This window comes from Scophthalmus maximus, chromosome 4 (assembly GCF_022379125.1).
Source record: "Scophthalmus maximus strain ysfricsl-2021 chromosome 4, ASM2237912v1, whole genome shotgun sequence".
NCBI lineage: Eukaryota > Metazoa > Chordata > Actinopteri > Pleuronectiformes > Scophthalmidae > Scophthalmus > Scophthalmus maximus.
The window spans coordinates 29,023,062-29,034,705 of NC_061518.1; the positions used below are offsets into that span (position 1 = coordinate 29,023,062).

Genomic DNA, 11,644 nt, shown 5'->3' on the forward strand with positions numbered 1-11,644 from the left:
TAAATGGGAAACAAAGGAATATGAGAAATGATTAGCAGAACACAATCAGGATTCCTCAAAGATCTACCCACAACAATATCCGCTAGGAGAGACTTTGAAATTATGAATTGTGCATTAAAGGTCAAATGGTTCCAATCTTTCCTAAGGAATGGTGATGGATACGGTTCTCGTTACTGTCACTTTGTTCAGTAAGTTGGGCGGTATCGAGCTTCTGTTAAAACATGACTTTGAAATATCCAAACTGTAAAACTGTCTGCATTCCATCAAAAAGGTCCTGTTAAACTGGAAGATAATGCATAAACACTACTTAACAATGTCCCACTATGGAATAATAAAGCCATACTATGCAGCAGGAAATCTATGTTTATGGATGACTGGATGGAAAAAACAAATATGGTCAATCGTGCATTTAATGGATGGACACAATTTAATGACCAATAATATTTGAACTGCTCCATGAAAAACTAATAAGGTAAAACAAAGCATCCCAACGGCCCTTTTCTCCAAATAATCCAGAACAATATAGATAACACTCCAATACCTAAAGTACCAAATATTAACATAGACAATATGGATTTCTCACAAGAAAAATGCAACAATATGTTCATAAGAAAACACCCATTTACACACATGTATCCTGGCTTAACATATAGAACACCCAATTTCAGACAATATGGAAAAGAAAAAAGATTCATATGGAAGTAAAGCTATAAATGATACACAGTATATCCCTCAAATGAATCAATCTACAAAAGAAAACTATCACCTGTGTAACACCGATATGGAAACAACTGAACATCTTTTTTATTCTCATGAAATAATTCAAAACTTACGGGGATCCTTGCATCATCGATTCAAATCCAAGTCCATTGACATAGATTTATTTTCTGTGTAATTCTAATCAATACCATCATCATCATTGCCAAATATTATATACACAAATCCCAAAATACCCCCGTTATGGACTGTATTAAAAATGAAATTTGTTTTACAAAAAAAAAATCCATTGAACAGATAAAAAACAATCCATGCCAGAAAAATTAACAAGCTTATGTCTGACTGATTTTAGCCCCTCGTGTAGTATTTAATTATTTGTTGCTATACGTTGATGTATTTTCCTTTTTATTATTGTTACTATTATTATTATTATTATTATTATCATTATTATTATTAATAAAGCTTTCTTAACATTATATGGTACATTAATACCTGAATTGTTTAGGTTCATATTAACATTTACACATTTCTGCAGGTCGGTTTCTTTGTCATTACGTAACAAAATGTTACTCGCATTATGTGAGCGTGGGCTTTGTACTTGTTCATTTAAATAAAGTTTATTAAAAAAACTAAACCAAAAAAATGTAATAGATCTATTGCTGCGTTCCAGTTTACGTCGGAACTCGGAATTCGGACCCCGGAAGTCCGAGTGGTGATTTTGTCCGACTCGCTGGGGCGTAACATTTGCAATTTCCGATATATATATTCCGATAACAAACCCGACTTCCGGGATCCGAGTTCCGAGGTAAACTGGAACGTAGCATACGCGTCCTCCTCGTCGTCAACACGTACTGTTCTCATTGGTTCAGAGGTCTTTAACTGTCAGCGGGGGCGGGACAGCCCGGGAGTTCTGTCTCGTGATTGGCTGCGGCTGTGCCGACCGGGAACATTTTGAAAGTTATTGGCACAGGGTGTGTGTGCCCGTCGGTTTGTTTTTAGTCTGTCCGTGTGCAGCTCGTTCTCGGGCCTTAGTCACGAAATAGAAATAAGATATTAAAGCAGTTTAAGTTCTTCATGGAGCAGCAGCCACGGGAGAGCGGGGAGCAGGAGCCCGTCACGACGCCGTCGACGGCGGATCTGTCGTCGTTCGTCAACGTCGACCTCGACGACGTGGAGAACAACAACAACGTCGTTCCTGCAGAGAGACACGTCACTCAAGGTGTGTCTCGATATGAGATGATAATGTACCCCAGGGCTGGCGAGAGGGACGTCCAGTCAGATCCCCTGGAGGGCTGCAGCAGTTCATCGATCAGGAGTCCACGACTGAATGAATCGATGAATCGGTTCAAGAGTCAAAATTCTCTGATTTCAGCTTCTTAATGTGAATGTATTCTGGTTTCTTTGCTATCTTTGGTGTGTGGACAAAACAAAACATCATGTTCACCAAACTATAATCGATGAATCGAGAAAATAATCAACAGATTAATGGATAATGAAAATAACCGTTTGTCGCAGCCCTAGTGTTGAGTGAATCAGAAGCTCACATGGTGTGACTGTATGTTGCTTTAAGTCAAGTTACCTTGTGTGAACTCATTCAACAGATGAAAATGTCTACATCTCATCTGAGCCACAGTTCGTTCATCACTCGCATGCGGTTGTCGTCCCACCAGCTCTGTTTCAGAACGATGAGGACGACGGCGTCGAGAGCGAGGAGGAGGAGGACGACGACGACAGTGGCACCGACAACTTCAGCCTGGAGAAGTCCGGCACTCGGCTGCAGAGGCGCGAGTGTGGCGGAGGAGAGACGCCCCCGGTCCCCGACACCTTCGAGACCAGACACCTGCTGTTCTACGAGAGGTTCAAAGCCTATCAAGACTACATGCTCGGTAACGGCAGATCACCGCCACCGCCGCCAGACTAAATCCTAATAACACTGTGAGAGTCAAGTTGATGTGTTCGTATGTGTGTAGGAGACTGTAAGCCCTCGGAGGTGCAGGCCTTCACGGCCGACTACCTGGAGAAGGTGGTGGAGCCCTGTGATTGGCTGGCTCTGTGGTCCACTGAGGTCTTCGACGTTCTGCTGGAGGTGAGGCCCGTTGGCAGTTCACACGTTTGTCCCTGTGCAGGTCTGAGGTGGACAGCTCTACGAACACCTGGCATCAAAGCCAGGGGTCGACCCGTACACTGATCATTACTAATCCAAGAGGCAGAGAACTGATACTCAGCAGCAGGATTATTGTGAAGCTGAACAAACGAACACGGAACGGACCCGGCTAAAGGGCCAGAGAGATGCGGCTGCATCAGATCCAAAGTAGCACATTTAAAAAAATTAGTCCCTGTTGCGATAACTACTTTTTGTTGCATGATATATCGTCCCAGAAATGCTTTGCAATAAACAATATTATCAACATTTTTAAGACCATTTTTTGATACTGAATCACGTGAGCTCGCAGTATATTGGTCCTACACATTTTTTAGTTGCTGCTGCTGCTGAGAAATGTGATCCAGAGTTTAGGCCTCAGACAAAACAAGCAATCTGAAGACATGGGGCCTTTTAGAAAAACACTAAGAAATCCATATTTTCTGACATTTCAAAGACCAAACCAGCGATTTAATAATCACGCGACGAGAACAGACGTGAGGACAGAGGCAGCGAGACTGCTGGACTGTCGTTGACTCTTTCATTCTTACGTCGACAAACAAGCATGTAGACACGAAGACTGTTATTGCGGTAAAAGAAAATCATTGTTTGCAAATTGCTGTATCATGCGATTAGTTGATGATGATATTATCGCGACGGGCCTAGCAAATCGTCTTAAAAAATTGCCCATTCAGGATTATTATGTGTATTATTTGTGTATTATATGTATCTTTTTTGGCAGTCCAACTATACAGATGTATCATATTTGTCAGTGTGTCTGTCTGCTTGTTGGTGCACATGACTTTACAATGAAGTAAGTTAGTTTAGTTATTTTGGAAAAATAAGTCAAAATCAATCAAACAACAAAACATCACTGGTTTACCTTACTGGTAGTTCAAGAGGGCCACTTCTACACTGTAGATTTTGTCATTAGAGTTTCAATGTGAACTTTCCCTCCCCATTCAAATTAATGTTTACATTTTTAATAGAAACCGACAGCCCCGAGCAGAGATGTGAACTGTAAGCAGTGATACATCTCACACAAACTACTTATTTACATAATCAATCAATCAATCAATCAACAATTTTTTATATAGCACTTTACAACAACAACATGTATCCAAAGTGCTTTACATCCAGAAATAACATAAAATAGAATAAAACAAACAATAAAATCAGATAAAGGTACATATAAATAAATCAGAAGGAAAGTATTAAAACCCAAGGGTCAGAGATTGAACGCAAGTTGGGAGTTAATTTATTCCAGAGTTTTGGAGCAGCAACAACGAAGGCCCCATCACCCCACTTTTTATACCTCGACCATGGCAGTTCCGGTCAACTGCAACGCCCTGGTGTACTTGCGGGGAGTTAAAATCTCTGACAAATAGGCTGGGGCCAGACCATTAATGTCTTTAAAAGCAAACATTAAAATCGTAAAATTGATTCTGAATCGAACCGGGAGCCAGTGGAGAGAGTCTCAAATGGATGTAATGTGTTCACGCCTGGGGGTGTTGGTTAAAAAGCGAGCAGCAGCATTTTGGAATAGTTGGAGTCGCGACAGTGAAGTCTGATAAAGACCAACATGAAGTGCATGACAGTAGTCTAACCTTAAACTAATGAAGGCCTCATGACTAATGACATCTGATTACAAATGCTTTTTTCTGCTGCAGTGTTAAGATACGATTTACTGCCTAGCAAGTCCCTGCTTCCACTTTCTGACTGGAATGTGTTGGTTAATAGAAACCCAGAGCACTGGGATCCAACACAGAACAAGTTAGACTGGTCTCGGCCACTCATCCCCCTTTACACGAGGGTCCCTCCCTGTGGTCATCCAGTAAGACAAGCTCTTCGCCCCTTCGGCTCAATCCCATTTCTCATTTTTACCCCTATCCCTTGCCCTTGAAAGGGAGTTACAAGGGGAAGGGGTTGAAAATCTACCCCTTCGAAATGGGATACCCCTTCGAACGCGCCACGTCATCACTTAGGCAGATGCACATGTTTTTACCGGAGATTCAACATGCCTGGAATGACGGCAATATCATTGTAAAGACGCTGTTGCAGTTACTATATACTGACATACCCAAAATATTCAAATAACAAACATGCTAATTACAGTATGTTGGGCATGACAGGACAGGTGAATCACACTGAAAATACCACGTTGTCTTATGACGATGAGACAGTACATCACATTCGTTGATGACGTTACATATGTGGTAATAATATAACGTATAACGGTGCTCTGCCACTAGCGATTTTTTTTTTGCGGCTTTTATGAAGAAAAGCACCATAATACATTGAAACAACGAACGTTTGTCGTTGATTTTTAATGGAGAAAATACAAATTTGTGCGTTTCCTTGGTCGCCTTGGACAACTTTTCAGCCAACTTGTGGGAAATCATCATCAATCCTCATCTCGGCTACTCGGGCTGCAGTAAGTTGGAGTGACTTTTTAAAAAACTGTTGGATTGTTACAATGATTTTTTTTTTTAAATGCGCTTGATATTTGGATTGAAAGTGAAGGGGATTTCTAAATCATCGACGACAGAAAGTCGAGCAGGCGCCTAAAACTGTTGATGGTTTCGGTGATGGTTTCAGTTGTGATGACCTCCGTCCTTACTCACCTACCGTGCTGCGATTGGCTCAGGTCCTTCCTACACCCAAGACATGATCAAACCTTTACACCCCAGCCCGTCCACTCCACTCTGCTACTTCCTCACTGCGAGGGGCGGAGCCACTGCTCATCTAAATCCCGTCTGTTTTCTGTCCTGGTTCCTCTTTGGTGGAGAGAGCTCCCCATTGAGATCAGCACAACAGAATCCCTTCAATACTTCTGTCGCAGACTGAAAACTCAACTTCAGGTTCAAATTGAACCTTACTCCCTGAATTTATCACAAACGTGTTTGATACATTTTTATTTACTCTCTTGTTTCTTGCACTTTGGGTAATATCGTCATGGTTGAATGCACTTAGTCAAAGTGTCTGTTGAGTAAATGTGATGTTATGAGGTCAATGATTTCAGGTGCGCGACATGGACCTGAAGGAGCTGAAGGCGTGCGTGAGCTTGGTGCTGCCTCTGCAGTGCGACGCCAGGGGCTGCGAACTCACCGAGGAGTCAGCGGAGACTCTGCTCGAGGCCACGCAGCACAAAGTCCCGCTGCAGGAGCTGCAGGTCGTCTACGAAGAGTCAGGGGACTTTGATCAGACTGCCCTCGCCCTGGAGCACCTGAGGTGGGACCGCCGGACTGATGCTGTTCACTTGGAGTTTGTCCACATATTTTACGTTTATTTCCCGCCCTTGCCTTAAAGCAAACAGCGTCACTCCAAGTTCACTGTTGACTTCACTTTCTCTTTCATCTGCTGGAGTCAAACATTAAAATGTACTTCATAAAATAACTGTTACTGCACAGGGAACTCTTCACAGAAACATTTGTACAAGTAAGCAGAATCCAGCCCGATTGGAGTTTGAGTTTCTTCCATTTGGCCCATTTCACACTTTTCACACTCCCTCCTCCACTCTACTTGTTTATTCTGATTATGTATTTTGTATTATGGTACTGGGTGTATTTGTGTCCCGTTGATACATAACCACTCCTTTTTCTATTTGCAGGTTTTTCTATAAGCACATCTGGAGGCAGTGGGATGAGGAAGACGAAGATGACGACTTTGACTACTTTGTTCGCTGTGTGGAGCCTCGTCTCAGGCTGTGAGTGCACCGTGCGTTCCAGTGAAGATCTCTTCATAATAAGTGTTGGTTCACTCCCCATGAATCCTGTTGTATCTCGTCTCAGGTACTACGACATCTTGGAGGACCGCGTCCCAGTCGGCCTAGTGGCAGAATACAAATCCTTACTGGAGAAATGCTCCCAGTGCTTCCACCAGTTCTCCGTGCTGCGCAGCGACCTGAGCCCCGACTCCGACTCCGAGCTGGACAACGTGTCGATGGTGGAGGGCCTGAAGCTCTACGACCAGCTGGAGACGTTCAAACGAAAACTCCACATCATTGAGAACCCCCTGTTGAGGTACAGACCCCCTCTCTCAGATGTCCTGGAACAACAACAACAACAACAACGCCGCCCCCGCCGCTTCTTTGTCTCTCTCATCCAGCTTGTTTCACCTGTCCAGGTATGTGCTGGGCTACAAAGGCAACGCCAGGCAGCAATGTGCACAGAGTCGCGGACCCAGAGTGTCGGGTGTGAAGGTCGTCCACGTCGTCACGGCCTCCTGCAGTAGCGTCCAGCTCCAGTCCCTCCTCAGCGCCAGACTGCTGCCTCTGTGCTCCTGTGGGGATGCCGAGATCCAGGTCTCTGACACTCAAACACGTCCAGGGATTCTTTTAGCTCCAATGCTAACCAGTCCAGTATCTTAACTGATTATCTATCCTCACTCTGTTTTATAGCAAGGATAAGTGGCAAAACAGTAAGATGGCCGCTTTTCATTTTCAGCTGATTCTTTCTGTGTAAAGTTGAGCCTCAGGTTGTTTTTTGGTTTTTTTTTTACGGTTACAGGCCGACAGTGTTTGTTCGACGTCAAGTCAAGTAACGTGCGACCCGAGGATTTAATAATGTTTTTTGAAGGAAATTTTTTGTGAAAATGAAATCCTTAAAGGTTAACTGTGCCTGTTTTGATTTTAAATAAGCATTACGTGTTGGGTAGGCTGTGTTGCTGTGCATCGTTATTCCTGCAGAAAGATGTGTTGCGTTCTAAAAATAGATTTAGAAAAACAAGTACTCAATTGGCCCTCAAGGAATTGATGCGATCCCTCGTTCTTGGAATTTACTACTCGTGCCCATCCCTACTACATAGTTCCTACATTAGAACTGTAATGCTTCAGAAAGGTGTACGGCGCACCACAGTCAAATGTACAGTGTACAGTGTTGAATGTTGTTGTGAGCTCCTTACCACTGGTGGAGCTGCCTCTGAAATTTGTCCAGAAGGCGGTGCTAGAGGGGGAAGCAGCACTCGGACTGTGAGTCGGTCCGAACGTTACATTAACCTGTAAACTGTGTGTTTTAGTTCCACAGAGAGCCGGTGTCAGCCGTGGAATCGTGCCACCAGGGTGACGTGGTCATCGTCCTCCCGGGGATCTACAGTGTCGAGAGCTCCATCTTCATACCAGACTCCATCACTGTCGAAGGTTGTTTCCACTGGGATCAGATGATTATTAATCGGTGCCAGTCAGGGTGGTCACAAGGAGACACAATATAGGAACATTTGCATTAATGCCACGTTTGTTTTTTTACAGAAAACAAATCTCTCAGGTTCTTACTATTTGTGCTCAATAAAAGAAAGCAGCTCAATAACTCAAAATTGAAGACGCAAGCGGCGATGAGCGACTTTCAGCCTTCAAAAGTCACTTGAGCTAGTTAGAATTATTTTTAAAAGAAGTAGTGAGACGAAGCACACATTTGTTTCATCATCCCTGCAGCATTCCAATAATTATTGTATTACTATTGTACTGAATATTTGTCTGATATGTGATATTTGAGGTTCCCCGTGTTCCCAATCACGGACTGTAGCTCTGTGGTTTATGTCGATTGAATTGGTTAATTAGTTATGGCCACTATTCGCAAAGCCCTCTCCCTTTACATAGATGTTTTTTTCTTTGATGACCTCCATGTTTTTCAATCAATCTTTTCCTCTTTTAAACTGTTCTTTCCTTCCCCGAGGTTGGACTGCACGTGATTCACCAAGTGCCGTGTTGATAAAGTCACAATCCAACAAGTTCTATTCGTTTTCTAGTTGTTCACATTTTGGGGAAAAATATGGTCTGTGTTACTGGTTCGAGAGGCTTTTTGTTAAGGTCTTTCCTTTGGGTGTCGTTACATATTGCTCCAGTTGAAACGTTCAAACTTCTCATCATTGTTTAAATAATTCAGTTAGTGACGGAAGATATTTTTCTTAAGGAATCTGTGCCGTACATTGAAAGATTTCATGGTTCCTATGTTGTTTGTGTGCACGCCAGGATTTGGTTATCCTGATGACGTGGTGATTGAGAAGAAGAACAAGGGAGACACGTTTGTTGAGTCCACTGGAGCTGATGTCCGACTGTCCAACATCAAGTTCATCCAACACGATGCCATCGAGGGCATTCTCTGTGAGTACCCTTCATTGCCGTCCGATTTAGATGAGAAGCAGTAACGGTAACAGTGTGTCTTTTTGTTTGATAACCGCCAGGTGTCCGTCAGGGTTCTCTGAACATGGAGAACTGTGTGCTGCAGTGTGAGACCACCGGAGTTATTGTCCGAACGTCGGCCCAGCTGAACATGAACATGTGTGACCTGTATGGATCCAAGGTGACTGTTTGTATGACGCTCAGCTCATCGTTTACTAGAGGTGTTGAAATTAATCGTTTCTACGATGCTGCATCGATGCAGTGACAGACCATAATCGATTATAGACTACTGCCGTTACTTGTTGATTTTCCGACCGCGGCTGGACAACAAAGTTTTAGAGTTTTAAGTTACTTCCTGGTTGTAGTAACGCCTGCCAAGGAAATAGTGGATCCAGCTCAGCCAAGAATTGATGCTGTAACCGAGCATTTATTGTTACGCCTGTACTGAATCATTTATACGAAATAACAACAAAAAGCTTACACTATGTTGCTGTTTGCTGTGTCATTTTTTAGAGCAGTTAAAATAATATAATAAAAAGTAAGTTCATATATTTCTGACTTCTTTGATTCATTGATGAATACGTAGCCATGATGTGCAGTAAAATGGAAAATGGAGGATGCATCTCATGGATCGGATCGTTGACAGGATAATTGTTAATCGAATCGAAGCGTGAGACCAGTGAAGATTCTATTGTTTAGCAGTTTGAACTGTCGTTTCACTCACCGTTCTCAGCTGCAGCAGCTGTATTCAGAGAAACAACAGGCAGACGCAGCTGGTGAAAATAGTCGAGCTTTCAGCGGCTGAAGAGCTCGATGAAAACCCTCAGCTGTCGGTAGAGACCAAAAAAACGAAAGAGTGGGAATGCTGGATTCATCGTGTTGCTCTGTAACTGCTGGATGTGGAAATAAGCAACTGCTTGATAGCATGGTCAACATGTCGACTTGTGATTGTTCCCAAAATGTGAGTTTGTGCAAGTTTAAAGACTTGGCACTGTGGATTTGAATTAGTCCGCCTGCCGGGGCCCCAGAGCGCGGAGTTCAGTGTCCGGGCCCTAAGGCTCTCTGCTGTGGTGCATGGCCCCCACCGTGGAGTTTGTGCCCGTGTGGGAGGAGCCTCCAGGTTTCTGGTTCCTCACACGGTCCAAAGACACGTGGGTTAGTTGCAGCTAAGATCAAACTCAGCCCCGCCCACAAAACTAAACGTTGAGCAAGTATTGCAGGTCTGTGGTGTTTCTGACTGACTAACTAACATCTACAGTCTTACTAACGTCACTGTGTTCTTCTTCACAGGGGGCTGGTGTGGAGATTTACCCCGGCAGCGTTTGCAGTCTGATTAGCAACGGCATCCACCACTGTAAGGACGGGATCCTCATCAAGGTGAGAGGAGATGTGATGGTCAAACATTATCCTCAGTTTTTATAACACTTTCATTTCATTATCATCACAAAAGCAGGACAATGTAGAATCTTCTAGAGCTGCAAAAGTTGAGTTGATTTGTTAGACTTTCGCTACTTCGACTTTTCTTCCAAACTCCGTAAAATGACATTGCTGATCACCATCTCCATAAGGTAACATATTAACTACGCATAAGTAACTCATACAATCACTGAACTATCCCTTTAGGTGAGTAAACCACATGTTTTTCTGCCTGTTAAAGAGCCTGCAGTGATGATTAGTAAAAGGTTTTTCATGTTCGGTGCCGGTTGTGACAGAACATGGAGCCGGTGTCACGACTGAAGTGGAGTCCCTTGCTTCTCATGAACCAGTGTCATTAAAGTGTAGTGTGTGTGTGTGTGTGTGTGTGTGTGTGTGTGTGTGTGTGTGTGTGTGTGTGTGTGTGTGTGTGTGTGTGTGTGTGTGTGTGTGTGTGTGTGTGTGTGTGTGTGTGTGTGTGTGTGTGTGTGTGTGTGTGTGTGTGTGTGTGTGTGTGTGTGTGTGTGTGTGTGCGTGCAGGATTTTGCTGACGAGCTGGACGTGATGCCAACTGTCACCTTGGAAAACAACGTGATCCACAACAATGAGGGCTACGGGGTGATTGTGGTGAAGCCAAACGCACACGACCATCACTGGGGTCCTCGGCCCCAGGGGGAAGGTAGGCAGCGTTCCGACAGTCAAGATGTCACGTTTAAAGAAAGGAACAGGTGGATAATGGCTAAAGTGACTGTTCTGTTCCCAGAAGACCTCGCGAAAGACTCAGCCGGAGAGGCCGCTGAAGACGGACAGGTAGGAGGAGCTTCAGACCCCCTCCTCGCCCTCACATCGTCCTCCAACAGCTCAACAGCCAAGTCAACAGAGAGCGGCGGCGCAGACGGCGACGCAACTGCGTCAGCCTCCGGCCGGAGGTGGCAGTTCAATCGCCAGTCGAGCAGAAACAAGGAGACCTGCAGCCGAGCCGTCCAAGACCTGACCGACCACCAGATCTTCCTCTCAGTTCAAGGAAACCAGTTCCGACGCAACGGTATGGGCGACTTTGGAACCTTCTTCTACTGACGGACATCTTTTTTTCTTTTTTTTTTTTTTATAATTTTGTTTTTATTGGTTTTCATTTAGAATAACAGTCACATCACAGAAGTATGTATATAATCGAGTACAGTAACACAGCCTTTATGTAGAGAAAACACACTCGCAGTAAAAAACAAAAAGGGGGGGTAATAAAATAATTAAAAAACAAA

General features: G+C 43.8%; 1 protein-coding gene across 2 annotated transcripts; it reads left to right on the plus strand.

Annotated features, from left to right (window-relative positions):
• The first annotated feature begins 1,431 nt into the window (after positions 1–1,431).
• On the plus strand, positions 1,432–11,644 carry shcbp1 (SHC SH2-domain binding protein 1). 2 transcript variants are annotated; one of them, XM_035627951.2, is made up of 13 exons: positions 1,432–1,936; positions 2,388–2,603; positions 2,688–2,803; positions 5,880–6,088; positions 6,468–6,563; positions 6,649–6,879; positions 6,983–7,160; positions 7,874–7,994; positions 8,823–8,954; positions 9,035–9,153; positions 10,263–10,349; positions 10,926–11,064; positions 11,152–11,644. In XM_035627951.2, exons 1-13 carry the CDS (start codon positions 1,792–1,794, stop codon positions 11,460–11,462), a joined length of 2,100 nt encoding a protein of 699 aa, XP_035483844.1. In that variant the 5' UTR covers positions 1,432–1,791; the 3' UTR covers positions 11,463–11,644. The 2 variants fall into 2 exon arrangements, with proteins under 2 accessions (XP_035483844.1, XP_035483843.1); XM_035627950.2 differs by having other exon boundaries at positions 1,458–1,936; positions 11,149–11,644.

Excerpts from the sequence above, each read along its gene's own strand:
- shcbp1 (XM_035627950.2), top strand. The coding sequence starts at position 1,792 with ATGGAGCAGCAGCCACGGGAGAGCGGGGAGCAGGAGCCCGTCACGACG. Across the intron at positions 2,804-5,879 it reads TCTTCGACGTTCTGCTGGAG|GTGCGCGACATGGACCTGAA; the intron begins GTGAGGCCCGTT and ends CAATGATTTCAG. Across the intron at positions 6,564-6,648 it reads GTGGAGCCTCGTCTCAGGCT|GTACTACGACATCTTGGAGG; the intron begins GTGAGTGCACCG and ends ATCTCGTCTCAG.